This window comes from Bombyx mandarina, chromosome 15 (assembly GCF_030267445.1).
Source record: "Bombyx mandarina strain Sakado chromosome 15, ASM3026744v2".
NCBI classification, from domain to species: domain Eukaryota; kingdom Metazoa; phylum Arthropoda; class Insecta; order Lepidoptera; family Bombycidae; genus Bombyx; species Bombyx mandarina.
In genome coordinates, this window is record NC_143221.1 from 10,618,653 (window position 1) to 10,644,360 (window position 25,708).

The 25,708-nt window shown below is 35.2% G+C and overlaps 3 protein-coding genes and 1 long non-coding RNA gene across 6 annotated transcripts; 2 read left to right on the plus strand and 2 right to left on the minus strand.

Annotated features, from left to right (window-relative positions):
• Positions 1 to 769: 769 nt before the first annotated feature.
• Positions 770 to 6,167, minus strand: Cbp20 (cap binding protein 20). The gene is made up of 4 exons (XM_028187320.2): positions 5,950 to 6,167; positions 5,658 to 5,875; positions 3,941 to 4,043; positions 770 to 971 (listed from the first exon to the last, which is right to left on the minus strand). Exons 1-4 carry the CDS (start codon positions 6,016 to 6,018, stop codon positions 876 to 878), a joined length of 486 nt encoding a protein of 161 aa, XP_028043121.1. The 5' UTR covers positions 6,019 to 6,167; the 3' UTR covers positions 770 to 875.
• Positions 6,168 to 6,699: 532 nt separating this feature from the next.
• Positions 6,700 to 10,427, plus strand: LOC114252726 (uncharacterized). 3 transcript variants are annotated; one of them, XM_089732998.1, is made up of 5 exons: positions 6,700 to 6,845; positions 6,966 to 7,148; positions 7,304 to 7,501; positions 8,014 to 8,254; positions 9,310 to 10,427. In XM_089732998.1, exons 2-5 carry the CDS (start codon positions 7,017 to 7,019, stop codon positions 9,498 to 9,500), a joined length of 762 nt encoding a protein of 253 aa, XP_089589124.1. In that variant the 5' UTR covers positions 6,700 to 6,845; positions 6,966 to 7,016; the 3' UTR covers positions 9,501 to 10,427. The 3 variants fall into 3 exon arrangements, with proteins under 3 accessions (XP_089589124.1, XP_028043119.2, XP_089589123.1); XM_028187318.2 differs by having other exon boundaries at positions 6,706 to 6,841; XM_089732997.1 differs by having other exon boundaries at positions 6,818 to 7,148.
• Positions 8,728 to 11,927, minus strand: LOC149501469 (uncharacterized). Its single transcript, XR_016324198.1, has 2 exons — positions 11,811 to 11,927; positions 8,728 to 8,791 (listed from the first exon to the last, which is right to left on the minus strand). It is a non-coding gene; the product is annotated as an uncharacterized LOC149501469 (long non-coding RNA).
• On the plus strand, positions 11,113 to 18,414 carry RhoL (Ras-like GTP-binding protein RhoL). Its single transcript, XM_028187319.2, has 5 exons — positions 11,113 to 11,537; positions 14,326 to 14,440; positions 15,397 to 15,514; positions 16,181 to 16,259; positions 17,416 to 18,414. Exons 1-5 carry the CDS (start codon positions 11,422 to 11,424, stop codon positions 17,537 to 17,539), a joined length of 552 nt encoding a protein of 183 aa, XP_028043120.1. The 5' UTR covers positions 11,113 to 11,421; the 3' UTR covers positions 17,540 to 18,414.
• Positions 18,415 to 25,708: the final 7,294 nt, after the last annotated feature.

Sequence of the window (25,708 nt, forward strand, 5' to 3'; positions counted from 1 at the left end):
AAACATTACGTACCTCACGTAAATTCTCAAAGATGATTTTTACGTATATTTTAGGCAATATCTTAAAAATAAGTCGTCAATACTCCCAGAAACTTTCCGGCCGAATTGCTTTGCAGACGCTTTAAAGCTCCCAAAATAATTACGTAACTTCACGTAAATTCTGATGGTCTATTTTTATATACCACCAGACAACTATAAAACCTCTTCGGAAAGACAGACCGATCCAAGGAGCTCATCCCCTAAATTCAATTTTAATACCTCTGTAGGTAAGAGCGCGAGGGCATTATCCACGCGCATGAGACTGAGTGAGACATGTATTAGGATATATTGACTTCTCTGTCTTTCTTTACAGTTGACTCATATAAATTAATTATTCCTTTCAATAGAATTAAAATTTTACTTGATGGAAATGAGAAAACTACTGGTGTTGTTAGTACGTCACCATGCATCTACATAGATTGGTAGTATAACCATCCAATCTATATTTGAATTTAATCAGTCCTACATAACATTTTTAAAGTTAGAATTCCAACTGAATCCCTTATCCAATGCAATGGACACCTTCACCTCTTGTTTGAATGTGGTGTGATAATCATATTACTAGTTTCTTTAAATATGTTAAACTACTGAAATCGGCTGTGGTATCATCACATTATTTGCATATCTTAGATTATTTATCTATATATTAAATCTATGATTGATCTATGATTAAATCTATGAATCTATATATTAAATTAGAAGACCTCAAGCCTGAATAAGAAAATAAAAATATTATAAAGATCTTTAATATCTAAATTAGACAAACATGAATCCATTATGATTTCATATTAAACAGCCTTGTAAAATTTATAATCCATATTAATTGCAACACATTATTAACGTTCTAGGGTATTTGGGTTTATTTTCTGCGCTATTATTTTTCCATAACCGCCACGCCCACCGTCATAGTCAGTTCGATATTCATCTCTAACCTGTAACAAAAAAGGTTGAAATTGAAAATTAGAATACTTAACATATTTTTATGAATACAAATAGGTAATGGGAATACTACATTTTTTGTAAAATAATACCAATAGTTTCAGATGCAGTCTACTTTGGGTATTATTTACTTTTTGAACTAACTAGACTATATTTCAGTACATTATACACATATTATAAATAAAACCGTATCATTGTAAGTGGTCATTGTGGCAAACCAGTGGACATCTGGACACTGTTGATGATGATGATTCAGGTGAGATTATTAAAAATTGTTGATTTGATTGTTTTTTACAAAGATTAGGGTGATTGGTGATCCTGATGTCTTGAGAGCTCAAAGGCACAATTTAGAACTTTGAGACCCTCCGTGTTCTACATAAAGTGCTTTGATGAACTAGTGAAATTCAAGCTTACTTTGGACCCACATGTTCTGTTCTGTCTCACTGCACTATTTTCCTTAATCCTCATTTTAAGATCTTTCTTATTGAAATCTCAAGATAAGTAGCAACGTCATTATTCTTCTGGCTTTGGATATGCTCACGGGTAAGGGGTTATCCATATATTACACAGCACGTTAAGTTTAGGGTATCACTGGAATGTGACATTGTGTGACAAGGAGCAGTGGCAGGGTCAAAAGCTCTGTGACGTCACACGTTAAGACTTTAAATACCAAAACATGAAGTTTATATGCCAATAAAAAATTAAAAATTTACTAGCTCTACATATATTTATTAATAATTTAGCATTTTCAATATGTAATTATCTCTCACTCAACAATATTCAACTTCAAGAACGGAGTTGTAATGCAAGTGAGGCAATAAGTTCTAAATGGTATCAGTTTAAATCGTCGGCGAGTGCTCTTAGGGAGCGATTTTCTTAAAGATTATTATAAAAATAAGAAAAAAATGAGTCATTCTTGTTCTTTAGATTATTTTAAGTACATGCTAAAAATTGAAATATATGTGACTACATATCGAGAGGAAAGGGGTTCTAAAAATGGGACAACCTGTTACAAGGATGAGAGGAGGGGTTAAAAGTCCTAAAATTTATGTGACGTAATTTATGGATAGCACCTAACAGTAACTTCTCATCAGTTAGGTTGCTAGCTAATCTGCCATCACAAGCAGGTGGGCCACAGCTCATGGTATTTAGTGATCAGCCTACTAAGGGCATGATAAAATTAGATAGAAGAAAATACTACAATTATTAATGTTTGTATAATAACCGGCAAACTTCTTGAGCATTTGTTGACGTAGTGGGGGTAAGTTTGCGCATGGTACACTCACGTGCAAAAACATTACTTACTCTGCGTCATAATGCTATTAAATTATTAAAATCAACATATGTATTTATTTATATATTTATTAGAACATCAACAAAACATATAGGTTAATAATTGTAATAATTTAATCTTGGGGTAAAATAGATATTCCTTCTATTAAGTCAAAACTAGAGCTGTTGCCAGGTCTTGGTTCAGTTGAAGCGAAGCTGGTATTTGTAATTTTTTTTCGTTATCATTATCTTGACCATCATCATCATCACTGTTTTCATCACCCGAGTCGCTATCATCGTGATGAGTCCACATAGGGCTCATCGGCGTAGTTTACAACTCGGTCGGTTCGATCTTCTTTTTTGTCTATAATTAATTATTTTTTGAAGATATTCGATTCAAAGTAATCGAATGTTACTTTTTTCATTTACCAGCTTCCGATTATTTTCTGTTCTTTTCTTCCATCTGAAGCCTAGCTCTTTCATAATTCGTCGTAAGCTTCATTCCGAGCCATTAAAATTTATATCTTCTTTAAATTTTTCGAAGCCTTTCTACGGTACGGAGTTTCGCTGCTTGTTATGTAGTTATTATGATTACATATTTTTATTACAGATTGAACGAAACTATCCATTCCGGTAATTTTCTTCTTCCCTGATCTTTTCTTACCCGGAGTCCGAAACACGGCGAGCAAGCCAGAGCCTTTAGCTTCGTTAATAATGCACCTAACAGTACTCACTGATGTTTTTGTTGCTTCCGAAGTCTGTTTTCATTTTTCCATATCATTCTTCCCCTGTTTTATAATGAAGCAATATACATCGTACACAATTTTTCTACCCTTTCTTTTAAGTACTACACCAGTTTGTCACGGCATAGTGTATGTTTTATAAAAAATCAACAAACACTCAACAAATAGCAATGGCAACAAAGTCCACAAGCAATTATAACAAATAACTTAACGATTAATAACGATAGACTTTCCACTGTACGCAAGCGTACTTTTGGGAGCAAGCGGAATGAGGGCGCGGTGCGGGACGCAAGGCTCGACTGATCTACCAATAACGCGCTCGATACGATTTCCCCTGCCGTTGCGCCTCACCCTCACCACCAAAATGATCTAAAATTCGGTTCTGCGCAGTCAAGGTCATTTGCTCAAGAAGTTTGCCGATTACTATACTGTGTTTCGAGCAATAAATTAGAAAATCAATAACTTCAAAATATGGTTTTCTGCATAAAGCTTTAATTCAATGCATTGTAGAAGTCTAGTTGGAAAGCCTCAAAAACACTGAAAGTCAATCTTGGCACCCAAACATTGTTACATTGGTTCTTTCTGGGCCCTGTGACAGCCAGTAGTTTTATCTTGAAATCATTATTACTGGTAGCTTGGAGGCCTTTCCAGTTTCACTAAGATCAACTAGGAGGGAGGGGATTTGCTAACAGCTCCCTGATCGCCTTCGAAGGAGACATAACTGCTCAAAGGCAGTTGCTTCGTGAATGCATCTGCTACTGGATCAGAACCACAAATCGCTGAAAAAGTTCCGCAAGAAACTCAGCAGACAGATGAATGGTTGAGTATTGAATAAGTATGTATGTACATTGAAATTAATGGCTTCGAGTTTGTATTGTGAGTGCAAATCAGTTTAATTAACCATAAGAATAAGAGCACAGATAATAGAGATCACGAGCTAAAAGTACCTGGCCTCCTGTTTTGCCACGACCGTACTGTCGACCTTCAATGAATCCAGCATCCCAGTCACAGCGAATTATTCTGTCATCCAGCCTCGTGCCATTTATATACCTTTGGGTAAAAACACAATTAAATACAATTAAAAGCCCTCTGTAGCATAAGTTGTAATTTGCTTCTTTTTCTGGCATATTCATTGATGATTTATAGGCAACAAAATTAAATATCTTTAAGAGACAAATCTGGCAAATATTTTGTCTATTATTTCTATTATATATTCTATGATGTCTATTATATCTATTATATATTCTATGATGTCTATTATATCTATCTATCTTTTGTCTATTATATATTATCTATTGTCTATTATCACAGATTTGTACCAGAAATAGGGAAGTTGACTTATTATCTCTAAATAAAAGGTTTTTTACTGAATAGTAAAAGTACTGTACATTTATTGTCAAATTGTAAAGCTACAACAATTTTAAATCTGATTGTGTGGGTACATCTATCCAAAATAATTAAAAATAATTTAAATTATGTGTAAAATTATAATATGTAAAATTATATTAATTTAAATTATGTGTAAAATTATAATTTGCATAATTACTGATGGTAGGACTTGTTGTGAGTCCGCGCGGGTGGGTACCACCGCCCTGCCTATTTCTGCCGTGAAGCAGTAATGCGTTTCGGTTTGAAGGGTGGGGCAGCCGTTGTAACTATACTGAGACCTTACAACTTATATCTCAAGGTGGGTGGCGCATTTACGTTGTAGACGTCTATGGGTTCCAGTAACCACTTAACACCAGGTGGGCTGTGAGCTCGTCCACCCATCTAAGCAATAAAAAAATAAAAAAGTGATTGTGTGCCATTGTGAGCATGCAACTATAAAATTGTAATTGTTACAGTTATGTTATTGCTATTTTCATAGAACAAAAAGCATTTTTAATAGTATTTGCTGTTGCCTATGCAATAATGCCTAAATATAATGTACCCAACTGAACATATAATTATGGAAAAGCCTTATAATGTAAATTTCAAATTTACCATGGTTATATTTATATTGTTATATTTATTAGCATTAACTGTTAGATTATTCATTGTTCTAAGAGTACTTCAAAATATTCATGATGTATTTGTTCAAATAGTAAGAAAGTTTTCAATACATTAGAACTTCTAACTTGACCAACTCAAGGAGGTGACTGGAGGCCAGATATGGGGAGCGGTACATATGGCACAGAACCGGACCAAGTGGAGAAGATTGACATACAGTCACGATCCTCAGCATTGAGGGAACGACCAGAAAGAAAGAACTTCTAAGCCTCAAAAAGTAACTTGACTTTACTTAGAGTACTTAAATTTTTATATTATTCAGTTTAACAACACTAACTGTATGTACACAAGTTTTTAATGCAATGGGCTTCTATTCCCTTTATAACGAAAATACCTAAAATTAGAAAGAAAAAAAACTTCGTGATTTGATTTGTATTAAGTACAATCAAAATACTAGATTTGTAATTTTAAGAAAATTTAATTAAAACAGGAGCAATAATGTTCAACTGTTATTTTGTGGTGTTCAGAAGATTAACTCAATGTCTCTATCAAATATTGCGTTCCCTAGTAACCGTTAGTAGTGACTATTTTGCTATACCTAAAAGGTAACTAATAGCATAAGCGTTGGGAACGCTCTCTCTGGAACTCTTAATTTATTAAAAGGCTGATACATACCTCATACAATTTTCGGCATCTTCCCGCGCATAGTATTCTACAAAACAAAATCCACAAGGTGTTTTTTTGTATTTGTCTAGTCCCATTATTACTCTTCTTATATCGCCGCATCGTGAATACAGTTCATAAATTTGCTCTTCTGTTGTGTAAAATGAAAGGTTTCCAATGTAAAGCGTTGACGAAGCTTTTAGTAATTTTTCTTGTTCGCTTCTGGATCCCTAAATAGTTAACATTACCTTTAATATACTTAAAAAAACAATTTATAGTGCAAAACTTGCAACATGCTAAATACCTTAAAATGTTGGTCACGATAGGAACTTATTTCAATTGAAGAATTCATAGAATCATAACTGCGCTTCATCTTATAGACTTGTTCTTATTTCTCAATAATTAGCAACAAAATACAGCTATCCACTAAGTTTTGAGATGAATTCAGCACTAAAATATGAATGTTATTAAATATTGCAAAAACGTCAGCGCTTTTAGTCCACAACCATATCCTTAAACATAGATTATACACTTGATATTTGAGACATATAAAATTATACTCATTTGTCAAATTCAGCTAGCAAAGGAAACAGCTCATTCAGCTTCATTCGAAAATCTAAATAAAGCGAGATTGAACATATCTTAAAAAATTGGATACGCGACAAAAATAAAAAAATTAAATTAATATGGTTTTGAGGATTTTGTGGCCTGGTAATGAAACCTTTAGGCCAAATGAGATAAAGTGAGGTACCTAACCTATCAGTAAAAATATGAAATATTTAATAATATTGAGACATTAAAAACTTGTAGAATCGATGGTGCAGTAGTTAGGACACCTAACTGTTACCCGAAGGTCGTGGGTTTGATTCCCACGTCGCACAAACATTGTGCGATGATCTGATTTGTTTGCTCTTTGACTGGTTGTTTATTATCTACACATGTATATAGATCCAGTCTCTGGTACCCATAACACAGGGAATACTAAGTTGGGGCCGGATAATTTTGTGATTTGTTCCCAATTATTATTACTACACAACGCGTCCCTTTACGCGAAGGTTCACGCGTTCCGATTAAGTCATTACTATGGCAATAACATGAAAAAAAAGCCGATTGCCATTATGAAAAAAAGAAGAATACAATTTTTAAAAACGAAACATTTTTGGCGCCATCATAAAGCTTTGATTTTAGTATCAACAGTAGGTATTATTAAATTTAATGGCAAAAAATAAGTGAAACTAAAGTATTAACAAACTTGTTTTTATATAAATATTTTTAAAGATTTATTTTAGTATTAACTATATATTTTATTTCAAAATCTAGAAAGGAAAAGGTAGGTATTTAACGAGGGGAGTAAACGACGTCCTTTAAACAATGGCTAGTAATTATGAAACTTTAGACGATGAAATCAAAGAACTTCTTGAAAACTATAAACACAAAAGGTCCAGTGTGTACGAACCTTGTAAAATAGGGAATATTAAGGAATGTCTAATCGGATTAAGAGAGGTAAGTGTTCGCAGAGATTTTTTTTTCTCAGCGCAACATGTTGATTTTCGTCTTCATTAACAGATAATGATTTGATTCAACAATATTTATTTCTTTCAGTTAACAAAGACCAGCAATTATCTAAAAATTACCTAACGAAAAATCTTAATTTCTAGGAACTAGGTGTTTTTAACATAAGCTATTTATTTAATCCATACAATGATATCGAAGATGAAATTTTGCTACCAGGATCTCTAGTGACGCTCATTAATTCTGTATGGACATTGCTACATTATCATAAGAATGCAGTACAAAAGGTAGAAAAGTTAATGGAGCAAAACCATATCCTTGAACAGAACAATAAGCAATTGAATGTAAGTTGGAATCGTTCTTGTTAGTTGTATCTTTATGTTTGGTTTTTAAATTGTCTGTAGTAAGTATATTGTGTTATCATTCCCATGTTATAGAATGTATTCGATATATCAAATATATACTATGTTCTATAAATAAAACAATGTATTGAATACTGATACCAATTGATAAAAATATGAAGATATTCATAGTCAAGAAATAAATTTATAGTCTCAGTCTCAATATTAGATATCTGAATTATTTTAAATTTTCTGAGCTATTTATATTGTTTAATGGGTTATAATTTTTAGTTATAGAGAACTCATGATAATTTATCTCTGTTACAAGTGCTACATTTACAGGTAGATTGATCAATCAGAATCGCATTCTTCAGTAAAAATCTGTTTGCAATGAATAATATTTATAGTTAGCAACAAGTAGCAGTAACAGTAACAGTTTCTTCCGTTTTGGATTGATAAAAAAATGGTATTGTGTACATAAAGTGTGAAATAATTAAAAAATTATATGATTTCAGTCCTTTGTAGATAAACTGAAAGAAAAAGTAAGCTCCGAAAAGAGTGAGACTAGAGCGTGTGTTGTGTCTGCTCAAAGAATAGCAGACCATTCAGATGTAATGTTGCAAACATTAACAGAAACCAAAGCAAAACTACTTCAGGTGACCAAGCAGAAAAAAGCGAACGAAAGAAATTATCACAATGAAATAACTAGACTTAAGATTCAAAATGAAAAAATGTTGGACAGGTTGAGAAACAGAGGTGAAAAAAAAACTTTCTTTTTCCATTACCTTATGTAGGAATGTATGTAAGGAAGTACATTTATAGGTTTATAGGAGTAATTTGTTTGTGTTTGAGGTTCAGAGGATTCAGTTCATGTGTTATAAGGATAGAATAGTACAACCTGCTCCCTTCTCTGTAGTGTCTTAAGGCATCTAAAATGTTGGACAGCAGTGACTTCATTACCAACTATCATTGGTATTTTTTTATTGTCTTATATATTTTATATATATAACCTGGAGAGACTCATAGTGACGGGTAAAGTGGATGGAAGACGATCCAGAGGTCGTAGCCGAAAAAGATGGAGTGACCAAGTGTCTGAGTGTATGGACATGAGACTGAGCCACGCACTTCACTGTGCCACAGACCGACATAAGTGGCTACAAATTACAAAAAAAGGTCACAGGCGGGCGCATCACGATGCTCAGCAATGAGCGATCGACTGAAGGAGGAGGATATATTTTATATATATATCACATACCCCACCTGCCGCGCGGGTGGGGTACCGGCGATTTTCTCCTGTTGAAAAAAAGCCACCGTTAGAGAGACTGCAATAGAGCACAGATTTCGATCGAATCAAAGGTTTTCTCGTAATCCACAAATGCTAAGTAAATAGGTGGTTATGTTCCCCGGTCTTCTGTATTACCTGTCGAAGTGTATAAATATACTTATGAATCTCCGCTGCTTTTGACTTTTCGGAAACGGCAAGTTGGGAGCCTGGAAGTCGTAGAAGACGGTTCGTAATGACTAGACCAACTTAAATACATGGCACAGAATTGAAATAGGTGTTGTTTATTCAAATGTGTTATGGCACAGAAGTGTCCACACTTTTTGAAGAAGATACCACCACGCATCTCGTCCTCGCCTGGAGCTCATGACGCCCGGGTTGTCTTCGGTAATGTGTCGGGCCACTTTAGCTCTGGATATTAATAATATATTCATTCACATCTGGTCTATCATTTTTATGTGATTAAGTAACACACGCAAAAACTTTCACATGCCTAATACTCGAGTATTTAAATGGTTATCTGTTTCAGAACCTCCATGTACTGAAACCTGCGACAGTACTTTAATACGCTTGAAGGAAAAAGATAAACAACATCGCACAATGATATCTAAATTAGAGAAGAACAATCAAGATTTATTACACGAACTTTTGAATCTAAAGGAAGCTCTCCTTTTGGAAGGACTCAATGATATTAATATAAATAATGATGAACATAAATAAAATCATTACACTGTTTAATTATTACAATTAAAAATCAACTATAAAATCAATTGACCCAATTCTCGAATTAAAACAAAATCTAAGAAAGTACTAAAACCATTAACGGTTTGTAATATTAATGATATAAATTTCGTCAATGCAGACAAAGTCGGATATCCGTGAAAAACGTGTATTTTTTTTACTCAGTTCGAAGAGTTCGGAGAACGAGCTCTGTGTGCTTAGTGCGAGTGCTTTAACGTTCTCGATAGCGTAAAAGTTAACTCAAATTTGTATGGATTTGGAATGTCTGCTTACGTTTGCCGCTAGAGGCGCTGCTCCAACTGCATACAAATTTGAGTTAACTTTTACGCTATCGAGAACGTTAAAATATAGCACACTGGGCTCGTATAGTGTTATGGGGCTATCAAAAGTTATAGACATCGCAACTTGAATGCAACCACAAGTCCCATTGCGGGCTCACGTTGCTGTCATTAAGTTTCGTTTTCCATTGCTGGACGGATACAGATGCCCTTTCCTGTCAACAAAAAACTCTTCGTAATTAATTTGATGCGTTCTTAAAACGAGCACATATCTTTTTTAATCCGAATTTTTCTCGTTTTGAAATATTATTGCTTTTTATTCTATTATTTAACTGCGTAGAATTGTAGCAAAATAGTTAATATACGGACACAGGAGACAGTTTATAGATTTAAGACAATGTATGACAATAATTTAAAGGCTTTCCGTAAATATCTAACAATTGTTGTTTATTATGTAAGCACTTGCCTAACGAAGACTGTGATAAATAAGTAATGAATAGTGATTAAACACGGACACGACATGTACCTACTTAAATATACGGCATTTGTACTTTAAAAAAACATTACTTTAATAATATTAATATTTTCTAAGGTTTTCAAGAGTTTTTAATAAAATAATATTAAATAATACAAGTGTTTCAAAACAAATTTCCCCACAAATGTATTAAATGGTTGTTAGATTCGTCGATTTCCTCGTGTCTCATGATGTCAACATGTGACGGAGTTCCTGTTGTTTTTACGGTCCACGGTTCCCGTTTAAGAACAGATGGGCCGCGAGCTCGCCCTACAATAAAGTGCAATAAAAATCAAATAAAAAGATTTATCAAGAACGAGAGCACCCACCGTTATATTCAGATTTTAAAGATCGCTATAGACAACCCAACAATGTTAAGACTGACTTTACGTATCAGCTCATGAGAGGCCACCGATACTTTTTCATTTCATAAAAGAGACTGTTTGTCTATTTATTACTGAAGCATTTTCTGAATCCACTCGACTAGTTCTAGAAAATACCTAAAATGCACAACCAAACCCAAAAAAATCTATTTACCTCTACAATTATACAATTAATTTAGAATTTAGATTAGGTGCATTTGAAAATAATAATAATAAAGATACAAGGATGGTTTATGGAACTATATAATACCTAATGATATTTTTCCAGATAGCATTGTCTCGTGCGTAGTCCTTAACAGTCAACAATGCAGTCGGGAATGTGACGTTAATTCATTGCGGTATAAAGTTTGGATGAGACACGTTCATGGAATTAATTACAATTGTTGTGGAGGTTCCGCGCACGCATGAGCATCATCATCGCGCATCGCGCACTCGCACGACTACAACGCGCCTAGTTTTTTTACATTCATTTTGCACTCGACCGTAGCTGCGCGCGCGCATTGTTTTAGTTTTAAATCGGCCCGCTATCGCGAATATTCCTCCAAGTTTGATAAGATCATTATATCACCGTGATAAGAACAATCAAGGACTGAGTTACGGACGAAACCGTATAGTTCACCTTCCATATGTGGCACCTGTTTGATTATTTTCAAGTGTTTATACAATAGAGTTTTAAAACGTGAATTTGTGGTGATATTGGTTTATCGGATGTCGCGGCACGCACCATGGGAACGACGAAGAGATTGAAGATAACTGTTGTTGGAGATGGTATGGTTGGCAAGACCTGCTTGCTATATGTATACACTAGAAATGAATTTCCTGAAGAATATGTGCCCACGGTGTAAGTACATATTTTAAATAATTTCGGTGTCTTGAGACAGGTGCGACTTCTTGAGGGACGATAGGATGTTTTTGTGACAACAAACGACACGACTATGATCGCCGTATCATGGATTTGTTACGGTTCAACAAAAAGCTTACTATACCTACTAAGCGTCCAACAATTTTATTTTTCCTTTACGTTAAACGGTAATAATTTATTTATAGCATAAACCTACTGACTCACACCTAAATCATTTAATAAACTGCATAGAAATCGAAACCTTTGATTTACCTAGATGCTCCAATGTTCTTCTAAGTATTTATCTTTAACGTAATTGGTGATTTGAATATTGAGGAAACAATTCACAACTTGTTATGATACACATTAGCACCTATCGTATAAATTTGACGTTAGTTTAGGAAGGAAACTATGATGAATCAATTCGTCTTACGTCACTAAATATACGACATTAACTTATTATACCTATGAATGACTAAGCACTGCCTGTATTGACCGAAGGTAAACATCAACCGAATATCCAAATGCCTAATCCAAACGTGTTTATTAAAATACACTAAATGATTGGTATATACCGCGAACAAATAGCTTGAAACATCTTAAAGTACATAATTATGGATGTAGGTCAAGAGCACAGCACTATTACTAATTAACATTCTAGTTCTAAACATAAAAGACATCCATACAGCACTAGTGCTAGTTCCTGTATAGGTTTTGTAAACTTTATCATTCAGTTACATTTTTTAACTCTGAATGATTATTGTTTATATTAATTAATAAAAATTTAAGCAGTCATAATCTAAATCATCTATAGTTCTAAATTCTCGTTATCATTTTTTCCGTTTTTATTTTCTTTTGTGATAATAATATCATAAACTGTCCGGTCGATAAAATTTGTTAGGTGCGAAAACAACTGAAGCGTAGAGATGCAAATTATTTCGTACATCGGTGCTTACTTAGCTAATTAAAATTGCGAACTGCACTATTTGTAAAGTCAAATACGTCGAGGCATTGTTGTATTGTATCTACATGCTGCTTCCTCCTTATGAAACAAACGCCTACAACAAGTCCGATTTCCATCTCGGTCACGAGCGCTAACACGTACGAATGCAGTCAATGACCGTAACATAACATGAAACAACGGAAAAATAACTAGCTAAAGTAAACTAACTAAATTAATAGTTAAGTGTTAATGTTTAAATTAATAATCTGGGGTCGAATTTTCATTTTCTGAATACATTAATGGACTGAATATAAACTAAATTACATCACAAACATTATATGTAAATAACCAGGAGTAGCAAAATAAGTAGGTAGTTTAAATTATGTATTTTAAGTTACTATAATAATTAATAATCTAAATGAACTACTTATTTCACTTCAGAACGATACTTGGGATCCAATCTACATGATACGTTAGATTGATTACCTACTTACTTATTTTGTTTGTTCACTTTTTTTTCTTTTTTTATGTTTAGATGGGTGGACGAGCTCACGGCCCACCTGATATAAGGTGGTTACTGGAGCCCATAGACATCTACAGCGTAAATGCCGCCACCCACCTTGAGATATAAGTTCTAAGGTCTCAAGTATAGTTACAAAGGCTGCCCCACCCTTGAGACCGAAACGCATTATTGCTTCACGGCAGAAATAGACAGGGCGGTAGTACCTACCCTTGCGGACTCACAAGACGTTCTACCACCAGTAATTACACAAATTATAATTTTGCGGGTTTCGATTTTTACTACACGATGTTATTCTTTCACCGTGGAAGTCAATCGTGAACATTTGTTAAGTACGTATTTCATTAGAAAAATTGGTACCCGCCGGTGGGGTTCGAACAACGCTAAATACGAATGTACCGGACTTCTTATCCTTTAGGCTACGACGACTTCAAATACCTACTGGTGATTAAAACCTACCGCAGATTAATCCGTCTTCGATTTGGAACAAAAATTTAATTAATTAAGTTCGTCGCGGGAGAGTTAATATTCGAAGCATTTCAAATAGTAGGTACTTCTAGAAATTATATATACATGTATCAAATCAAACTTTACAATAAAAAAAATTAAATAATCAAAAACATTGTAATGTAATTTCACAACTTTATAAAATGACATTCATATTACTTAGTTTAGTTTATTAAAGAGCAACTTCATCATTGTTTGAAGCTTTCGCGAATATCAACATTAATTGTTATTAAGTAGGTAACGCGATCTTACAATGATTTACAGTTTTAATGTCAGTGTACCTTTAATCACGGCGCTTGCAACAGCTTCGAAATATCGGGAACTTACTAAAACTACAAATCGTGGTATACCGTAAAACCTGTTAGATAATATTATTATATTAGTGTAATATAATATTATATATTAGTATTAACAACCTTGTCATATGTGAGTCGACTATTATCAAAGCCGGCAATCTTACTTTTGGACAATGATTGGTAAATCAGAAAAACGAATTATTGACTTTGTATTCCATTGGCAGTCACAAAACTCTTCGGAACGACATCTTAGATAAATAACAGGTTAACTATTAACCTTTATTTAATGCAGGTTTTGAACCGTATTCTTTGAAGGAGACGATTATATTCAAATCAATCTGTATTGACATATCAATAAATTTTTTTTGTCCAAATGCACAGATTGCCACCTTTGATAATAGACGACTCATGTGTGTGACTCACATAATAGTGTTAGGCACACATTCAACCGTGGCTCTATGTGGTTGCATTTTAATTCAATGGCAAATCAAAAATCATTACTCAAGATCTGATATTCCATAGATTTGACAATTATGTCGGCCACATCACCGTGGATGGAGAGGACGTAGAAATGGCGCTATGGGATACAGCTGGACAAGAAGATTATGAACGGTTAAGACCACTATCATATACGCAAGTAAGGATAATATTCCATCTTTAGTAGAAACAAAATCGCATTCTCTGAAACCTAAGCTTAATAATAATGGCCACACTACGTTATATATTATATTATGACTGGCCACACTACGTTATATATTATATTATGACTAACACAAGCTAACACGCACGATATCCTAAGTCTGCCGGCCGTATTTGAAACTATTCATGGTAAAAAAATCGCATTGTTTTAACCATGGAGTAGGTAAAACGTATGTGTTGGTAGTATTTTTTCATAGATTACACGATTTGATAAAATGATGATTTTACATTAGTATATAAATCTCTTAACTTGTGCATTTATGTACACTACCTAATTTTTACATTAAAGTCCATGTCTCTGCGGAGGCGCATAATTATATCATATTTTAGAATTTAGATTATCTTTACGTTTTTTTGGGAAATCCTAGAATGAACTAAATTAGATTTAAAAAAAAAAACAAATTAAAAACTTGCTTTTCTATTCCATTCCATTCAAATCAGATTAGCATTGTACCTGAATCTAATTTCACGATAAGTAAAGCCTGTTACAGCATTTTTCGTTGGTTTGAGGAGCGTATCTTTAAAAACGGGTAAAATAATTCTCACGTCTAAGTTTTTCGAACAAATTTATTTCTGAGGACATATTATTATGTCATTTTTCAAGTTTTCAAGTTTCCTTAGCCTGAAAATTAATGGTATTTAGGTTGATGCGAGAGTGGATCAAGTCTTCGCTGATATATGGAAGTCAAAAATCGATCGTTCGTAAATGTATTTACATGATTTGAATAATGCCTAAAATAGTAATTTTGCGGTTTGAACGACACCTTTTGTCAAACTCTGGAGCGCCCAGATATCGGTCTTCCATTATAACATTTAAAATGTTTAAACTAAAAAAAAATCATAAACGTAATTGTTGGCTACGTTGGTTTCTTTACAGTTTTAATCTTTTTTCAGACTAACTGCTTTTTAGTATGCTACTCTGTAGGGAGCAGATCGTCTTACGAAAATGTAGTACACAAATGGTATCCTGAATTAAAGCACTTTAGTGCTTCTGTACCTATCGTCCTAGTAGGTAAGTATGCGACATACAGATAATCCTCATAAATTGAGTACTTTTCGGGGCTTCGAGTGAAACAACCAAACTTAAAAATCGCCGACATTTGTGTTTAAATATTTTTGCATAGTATCATCCATCATACATCGTTACCAATAAAACAAACTTTAATACCCATTCAATTTAAGTGTTGGCACATCAGATGTGATATTACAGCAAATCCTGCTTGTATTTCTAAAACTAGCGTAATTTCTGTAGATTATTAGAGTGAGAGATAATGAAGAAGGATTTAATCAATTTTGACTGCACCGTTTTGTACTAGCTAGATGGGCAAACGAATTCATGGCTCGCTTGATGTTAATCGGATATCGTGGTTCAAAGACATGAGCCTACCGTTATCACCCTAAAGACTTACTGATGCCTACTCTACTTGATGTTACTGGGCGCTTACTAGCTGTAATAGTAACGTCGCAATTCCTCGTGATACTTAGTCCAATGTGTTTCTCAACGGAACATCTCAGAGGCTTCCGATTCGATTGTAAATTCATTTCCGAAACAGCTGCTTTTGAGCAGACACTCAAGTAGTTAATTAAGTTTTGCCGAAGGCCTCCATGACAAATGCAGTAGGTCAAGCCGACACACTTTCTTAATTGTGTCATTTAGTGAAACAAATTTTCATTTCAGCTACTAAAATTGACTTGAGGTCTTCGGATAAAGCTGTTGTCACAACTCAAGAAGGAAAGAAATTAAAGAAAAAAATCCGGTACGAATAAATCATTGATATTTTTACATTAATACATTACTGCGGCCACTGAGCAAATAGTGGTAACACTTATTAAATTTACTATTTACGAATTATTACGATTTTCCCAGTGACCGCCGATATATTTTAAGATGCTCGAATAAGATTTATTTAAATTTGGAATATTATGGTGAAAGCGAGTAACGATGCATACGATTTAATAAATTATAAATAATATAGAAATCCTTGTTTGTCATTTCTTGTTTATATTTTATCTATAACATTTTATGTCAGTGATAATTAATCGAAACAGTTCCGAATATAGCGACGCATCTAATATTACCTTAAACGTTATCAATTAGTTCAATAATGATTAATTTATGTTTCATAAAAAAAAAACTCGGCATTTCGAGACATTTTCCACATATAAATATTTTGTCAGGAGAACCATTTCCCTGTCACACTTACCCCTAAAATTAAACTTTAATTTAACAGTGGGACGATTTCAATTTAGGGACTTCCGGTCGTTTAAATTGCTTTGTTAAGTTTTTTATCCAACGGTTTTTATTCTACACGAAGAGAAAAGTGACAAAGGGTTATCACGGTGGAGCGCCGCGCCGGCAGCTGCGTTATCGTCCATTATCACTGTCTGATACCGCGTTAACTTGCGATATGACGACAATGGTGCTGTTAAATGAAACAAACAGTTTATAATCACTGCCCAACGTAACATTTCGTTTAATTGACTTTCCAACTGATTATGTTTGAACTTTGCATTGTTAATTAATGTTATACGTAGTAATAAAAGCAATTACGAAATTTTATCGCACTAGTACCTATACAATGAGCAGTAGCTGCCCACCGTATTTGTACCCGATATTCGTTTTTTTTTTATTGCTTAAATGGGTGGACGAGCTCACAGCCCACCTGGTGTTAGGTGGTTACTGGAGCTCATAGACATCTACAACGTAAATGCGCCACCCACCTTGAGATATAAGTTCTAAGATCTCAGTGTAGTTACAACGGCTGCCCCACCCTACAAACCGAAACGCATTACTGCTTCACAGCAGAAATAGGCAGGGTACCTACCCGCGCGGACTCTCAAGAGGTCCTACCACCAGTAATTACGCAAATTATAGTTTTGCTTTGTTTGGTAATAAGTTGTATGCATTTACAGAGCAGCCCATTTGGTTGAATGTTCAGCACTGGAGCGGATAAACATGGACGAAGTATTCGAGGAAGCGGTGCGCGCGGCCCTCCGCAAGAAACCAGTCCACAAACGCACCTGCCAATATCTTTGATGAAGAAAAACGCGACACGATTAAATATTTTATTGTTTGTTACATAAAAATAAAAAAAAAATACTCTAAGAATAGGGATTACTTAGAGCAAACAGGGCAGGCAACAGCCGCGGCATTTTCAACAGAACGATCGTTTTCGCTCGACGAGTATTAATTTATTATAGGTATTGACTTATTTGTTAGTATTGTTGCGAGATTTTATGGAAAAACTAAATGTTTACAATGTTTTATAAAAACGTCAAACAAATATAATCAAGATTGATTTTACTATAATATACCTTACATTTGTATAGTATATAATAAATTGTTTAAATTCTAGGCATATTTGATTGTTTGGTTAAGTTTTTAAATGATAAAATGAACATATTATTATATAATAGGTAATCACCAAAGTTTTATTCGTAAATTAATATAAGATGAAATAAATGTATTGAAACTTCACAAATGAATCTAACAAGTAGTTGAGTATTGCACTCTTTTCTATACAGCTGTTAATATTCGATGTAAACACGAAGAACATAACAAAATAAACAGAATAAACGCTTATTTCAATCCACAACTCAGTACATTTTATTGATTAAGTAAATATTACTAACTTCTAATACACGCTGCCAGTATTACATACAAATCAATACTGAATAATAATAATAAAAATGTGCGCCTGTAATAATTGTGAAATCAATTAGTGAGCTAGTAGTTTATGTTTAGAGAGAATCATATCTTAAGCAAGCAATATTTTTGTTTCATTTTCCCTTAAAATAATGATTTAAGGTCTTAATTAGTTGTAGACTATTCTCATGAATGAGGGTACTTTATTTGAATAAACCTATAATACGTCACCAAAATAATGTCAGTTATTAAAAATATGTCGTTTATTGTGTTTGTTTTTTTAAAAGCCTACATCATTATAATATTATGTGATGAGCTCAAGAACATCATGTTTTTGTTGTTAGCTAACTGTAATAACCTTAAAGTATTCTAAAATCTTTTAAAGTAAGTGAGGCTAAACCTACATCTTACATCATTTTTGTTAAAGGATATGCCTGTGCCAATATTTTTTATAATTCTGAACAGAGATCCGTTTCATAGGCGGAAATAATAAACTAGCTAAGTAACAACATAAACGGACAATAACATTAATACTCTGATCTGCCTGAATATTCATCATTTTGTGAACCGTCAATTTAAAGCGAAACCAGACCACCCCTCCTCTCCATATCACGCCAGCTCGTTGACTCCACGTTTCAGAGGATTTTAAATTGCAGTATAATAGCCGGCAAACTTCTTGAGCATTTGTTGACGTAGTGGGGGTAAGTTCGCGCATGGTATACTCACGTGCAAAAACATTATTTACTCTGCGTCATAATGCAATTAAATTATTAAAATCAACATATGTATTTATTTATATATTTATTAGAACATCAAAAAAAATATAGGTTAATAATTGTAATAATTTAATCTTGGGGTAAAATAGATATTCCTTCTATTAAATCAAAACTAGAGCTGTTGCCAGGTCTTGGTTCAGTTGAAGCGAAGCTGGTATTTGTAATTTTTTTTTCGTTATCATAATCTTGACCATCATCATCATCACTGTTTTCATCACCCGAGTCGCTATCATCGTGATGAGTCGACATAAGGCTCATCGGTGTAGTTTACAACTATTTGTAGTGTCGGTGTAGTTTTGAAGATATTCGATTCGTAGTAATCGAATGTAACTTTTTTCAATTACCAGCTTCCGATTATTTTCTGTTTTTTTTTTTCATCTGAAGCCTAGCTCTTTTATAATTCGTCGTAAACTTCGTAAACGTCGTAAACAAAATTTTAATGACTCGGAACCGAGTCATTAAAATTTATATCTTCTTTAAATTTTTCGAAGCCTTTCTACAGTACGGAGTTTCGCTGCTTGTTATGTAGTTATTATGATAACATCTTTTTATTACAGATTGAACGAAACTATCCATTCCGGTAACTTTCTTCTTCCCTGATCTTTTCTTACCTGGAGTCCGAAACACGGCGAGCAAGCCAGAGCCTTTAGCTTCGTTAATAATGCACCTAACAGTACTCACTGATGTTTTTGTTGCTTCCGAAATCTGTTTTACTTTTTCCATATCATTCTTCCCCTGTTTTATAATGAAGCAATATACGTCGTACACAATTTTTCTACCCTTTCTTTTGAATACTACACCAGTCTGTCGCGGCATAGTGTATTTTTTATAAAAAATCAACAAACCCTCAACAAATAGCAATGGCAACAAAGTCAACAAGCAATTATAACAAATAACTTAATGATTAATAACGATAGACTTTTCACTGTACGCAAGCGTACTTTTGGGAGCAAGCGGAACGAGGGCGCGGTGCGGGGCGCAGGGTTCGACTGATCTACCAATAACGCGCTCGATACGATTTCCCCTGCCGTCGCGCCTCACCCTCACCACCAAAGTGATCTAAAATTCGGTTCTGCGCAGTCAAGGTCATTTGCTCAAGAAGTTTGCCGGTTACTATACAGGGTGGTCAACAAAACCTCTTTAAACTATAATATTACGGTTTTACATAACAATAAAACCGATATTATGTGCCGAGAAGGAAAACATACAGCATTGTATTATGAAGAAGCAGTGTGTACTTAGCTTAGATTCCTTGTCTATGTCCAACCATAGACCGTCAATTTAGTTCCATCTTTAGCCGCTAGGTGCTGCCAGCAAGTATAAGGGGAGCGCAGCCATCTTTGATCTTCATAGTCTTCACCAGGAAGAACTTCCTGCAATGCTGTATGTTTTCCTTCTCGGCACATAATATCGGTTTTATTGTTATGTAAAACCGTAATATTGATGTGCCTTTGGAAAACATACAGCATTGTATTATGAAGACGTGTTTGTTATCTGCTGGTGAAATTATTAAGCACAACGCTATGATGAAATAGGTAAAGCCATAATAAAATTATGAAGCGCAATGATAATGTTCATAATTTATATAATTATTAAATCGAAAAAACAGTTGTTAACTTCCACGTTAATTCAATGATTAAAAAATATTTATAAGTTTGTAATAAACATTTTATCTTGTATATACAAGAAAATGTATAAATTGTATAAATGATGTATATAGATCATGTAGAAGTAAATGTGTTGAAAAAAAGAATCGTGAGGATCTTTACGAAGCTCTATTATTCGGCAATAATTATTGTAAACGTTTGGATGATTTGCAATTGCCTCTAGAAAGTATTTCGTCCATTGGTTCATTATCAATCCATCTCAGAGGCTACTGCTGATCTACCACTTCTTAGAGATGCGTTGATGCCATTACCTCGTAAGGTTGAACGAAGACCAGTTTCCAATTACAGTACGGGATGCCGCTTTTGTGACAACACACATAGTTAGAAAAAAGTCCTTACGAATCTTACCGGGCATGTCTTTAGTTTCATGTTTAGAAAGCACTTATGCAGATTATTGACGAAAATGGATTTCAATTTTAGACCCAAAGACTGGTATCAGAAAGATGTTTTTCTCTGTTATCAAAGAAACTGTCTTTAGAAATGTTGAGCAAAGTAAGGTCATTAACTCTGCGTCCCGTAGCCAGCAACAGGGTTGTTGGTGTCCTTCAAGCTACATTGAGGCGTGATGTGGTGGCTGGGTTTGAAGAAAACCAGTTTAGAACTATTCTCGGATCTCATGTGAATGGGACTACACTTAGTAAAATTGTAATAAGTAGTTGAATTTTGTTTAGCTATTCCGATGGCTTTTTTAAATTAGCAATTTTTATTAGAGAGCTTGAGAATGTTTGCTGTCCTACATGTATTTCGCCCACAGAAAGTCGACAGCGCTGCTTTATGATGCAGAAGGATTGTTTTATAGGCAAAATTTTCTTTTTGGAAAAGAAGAAAGAATTTGGCAACATCTGCAGACTTAGGATCAATTTTAAAACTGTAGCACCATATGCACCATCTTCTAGTTGCTGGTAAGTATGCTGACAAAGTGGATAGACACCAGTTAATTTTCAACAAATCTTCTCCTGTTTAGACCAGTCATTATTTGTACAACCTCCCCCCCCCCTTTCTAAGCTTTCAGGGTTAATGTTTAACCTGTGGAGGAGGCAGGTTTTGGATTTCGTGCGAGTTATCTAGCGTTCGGGATCTGAGGGCTTGGAAACCCAAATGCTTTCGCTTAGTCTGGGAACACTACCAGGTAGGTTCCCTAGACACTGTTGAAGTGAGTCAGTACTTTGGGGAGAAGGTTGAGAGGAGGAATTCTCCATGCTAGTTGCATCCTCTACGGTCTGCTGAAGGTATCCAATCTTGGTCGGCGAATGGGTTTATATCCGGATGACCCCACTTTCGAAAAACTTTTGTGGTCACTTGTGGTAAAAAAGAGCCATTTCGCAGGTTGATTTCCTCGTGATAGCCTGTCGGCTACGATGCTGTATCTCCCCGAGAGATTATAAGCTGACAGTTATCTTGAACTTATCGCTTAGGTTTAAAAATCGAAAGGTCAACGTTAGTGAAATACTTTCAGATTCATTTTGATTGTCACTACCATTGCAAATAGCTCTTTTGTGGGTGAGCCGTTTCTGTTGTTGAGCTGACCATAGACAGGACGTTAATATTTTGTCTAATTGTAACCCCTACCCATGTCCGAAGCTTCCGTTGCCAGGAAATGGTTGGTTTTGGGTCTCGGCAATGTTTGACATGTGGCTCCGCGTCAGCACTGCATTTAATTGTTAAGACATGCAGGATGGCCTGTTTTTTACCCCTTTTCTTGAAACTTCGCAAGAAAATTTGCAAGTTAGCATAGATTGATGTAATTCCGTCAGAGTTTGAGCTAGGATGTTGTTGAGTGGCCACTTCGTTTCTCGCAATTTTCCATCGAATCCCTAGACATGTCATCTCTTGAACCAGTGTACTAATTGATTTTTTGTAAGGCTGACTTGGCAGTCCAAATAATCCAAGAGCTTTACAGCTTATGTGGCCTGAAGACTCAACTTGGACTTCTTTTGATGGACCTGGTGGGATTTGCGTAGGTGGGATAACACTCAACATCCCTTTGCACGCAATGTTTCCGCGACCGAGCATGCTATGCAAGCAAAAAAGGTGTATTTGTCTTCATGGACCAAGAAAAAGTCGCGTAGGTAGGTTAACATTTGACTTCCCTATGTACGTAAGGTCTTCGCGACCGAGCATGCTATGGGAGCAAAAACGTTTATTTGTCTTGGTGAAACAAGATCATGTCGTGTAAGTAAGCTAGCACTTCGATTTTGCACGCAATGCCTCCGCGACCGAGCATGCTGTGGAAGCAAAAAGGTGTATTTGTCTTCAAGGACCAAGAGAAAGTCGCGTAGGTACGTTAACATTTGACTTCCCTATGTACGCAAGGTCTCCGCGACCGAGCATGCTATGGGAACAAAAACGTTTATTTGTCTTGGTGAAACAAGATTAAGTCGTGTAGGTAAGCTAGCACTCGACTTTGCACGCAATATCTCCGCGACCGAGCGACCGAGCGACCGAGCACCCTATATAATGGAAATTGACATGCCAGCCCAGATAATCCAAAACCTTCACAGCTTCTGCAGCCTGAAGTTTCAACTTGGATTTGTTTTGGTCGACCAAAAGGAAGTCGTCTAGGTAGACTAGCACTCGAGTTCCTTTTGCACGCAAGGTCTCTGCGACCCAGCATGTTATGGAAGCAAAAAAGGTTAATCCAAAAGCTTCACAGCTTCTGCAGCCTGAAGTTTCAACTTGGATTTGTCTTGGTCGACCAAAAAGGAAGTCGTCTAGTAGACACTAGCACTCGAGTTCCCTTTGCACGCAAGGTCTCTGCGACCCGCATGTTATAGAAGCAAAAAGGTGTGGCTCTGAAGCCAGACCGAAGGGTAGGCATGTCATTTCATACTAACTCATAAGAAGGTACCGATTCCTTCCTGGAGGTACTGATACTGGTACCTTGGTACTGATCCTCAAGAAGTATCGACGAAATTTTGCGACTGATACTAGAAAAATATTCCTGAGAAATGTTCAATTCTATCATCCAGTCCCCTGGGTGGAGAAAGTTTGGTACCTAGGTGTCCGAAAACAGTTAGGTGTTTTATCTTTACGACCTTGTTCAACTCTCGAAGATCCAAAATTTGACGCATTGATCCGTCGCTTTTCTTCCGCAGAAAAAAGGTAGTTTTTGTTTTTTTTTTTTATTTTTTTTTTTTGTTTTTTTTTTTTTTTTTTTACGGTATTTGGTAACCATACGTGGTTTACAAATTATTACAATTTTGGTGGCACTCAGTGCCTCCCGTCGGTGTCTTCAATTGCCCCCCTCTGGATTGTGCCAGATGTTACAGACTATGATTGTTTATAATGTTTGGCTTACCTTTTGTACGAGATCGTGACAAATAGGATTGTAGCCCTCCGAGGGACTGAATAGATTTCAATTTACTATTATCAAACAAAAATTCCTCAATGAGTGGTGCGTTGGCAACAGGATACTTTGTTAGAGACCACGGAAATTAAACTTTGACGTGTTATTTCTATACATACGGCCCTTTTTTCCGTATACAATTTAAAACGCTTTTTACGGGTAACTTGTACGACGGAGACGATTTGTCAAAGTTTTCAGTAATTATGTTACAAAGATTATTAGTTTAAATCTGTTGTGTTTTTGTCAAAATTTCCGTATTGACGAGATCAATTTGTTTACAACATTTTTCGTTACATTCAATTGTTACACACAGTTGATGCATTATTAGATTTACAACGTCACTGACCTGGTGGGATAACGAGCCGATTCGAAGATCGACCGTTACCTTTGAATCCCGTCGTTTCTTACGCAGAGACTCCTTTTGTTCTTTTTCGCTTGACGAGCTGTTCGAACGCGAGGCGTCTCCATCGCGTCTCGCCTGGACATCTTCCCTCTCGGAAATTATGGAGCTTGACTCAACATCACCTCCAACAGATGACGCGTGATTCATGGCGTCCGATGATAGGATTGGTAAATAATACTCGTAATGATTGCAAAATAACACTCATAGAAACACAAAATAAATATTTTTTGCAATTAATAAGAAGTCGAGTAAATATTTGTGGACTTGCGACTTCACAGTACGAAAGTACACATGGCTATGAAGATCAATTTTTTTTTTTTTTTTTTTTTTCCTACCTAAGCTGAGAGCCTTGAGAGGCTATATCAGCGTAACCCTAACTTTAGTAGGTGAGCTCACGGGGCTCAAACCTGGTGACGTTGCTAACACGAACCCTAGCAAGAGTCGTGCTTCGCAGAATCTACCACCGGATCGGAAACGCGACCCACTGAGAAGATCCGGCGAGAAACTCAGTGGGCTGTGTCTGAGAGTTAATTTACTCGTCGAGCCCTTCGTCGCAAGCGACGGGTTCGACGAGAACGGTGACCGGTGCTTGAATTACCTAAAAGCACCGTTAGTGGATCGGGCGGATCCGAGATGAAAGAAGATCAAAGATGGCTGCGCTCCCTTTATACTTGCTGGCAGCACCTAGCGGCTAAAGATGGAACTAAATTGACGGTCTATGGTTGGACATAGACAAGGAATCTAAGCTAAGTACACACTGCTTCTTCATAATACAATGCTGTATGTTTTCCAAAGGCACATCAACTTTTAATTCGCAACATCCTTTATGCAATAATATTAGCAAATTTTCATGCGTTCTGTAACACCCTATATAGAGCAATTACCATTGCCGTAAAATACGGAAGCATTTAAAGGTGAAATATTAAAAGAAAAAAGGAAGTTTTAAAAGAAAATCGTTATCAAGCCATTTTGTCAGTTATAATCAGGGTTTTGCGTTATCAATAAAGGAAAAAAACATTGTCGTTCTCTTGTAATCGGAACATGATTTGTAAATGACAGTAACCGACATCGGAATTGTTCCTTGTAAAATGATTTCGTTTCGCATCAAAAAATTTAACGCAGCTTTGGCAGACACGATAAAAAATACGTTTGTTAGAAACTGCAATATTACGTAAAAATATGTACTTCATCTGGATCAGGTACAGTTTGAAAAGAAGACGTATTTATTCAAACCATTTTATTCTGATTGTTGACCGACTTTGGTTTTTTTAATAAAAATTCTTTTTCCCAAAATTTCAAACCAAGAACAAATAAAAGAAATGTCATTCATAATTTCGAATTTCCATCATTGGGCCACCTTTTAATCAT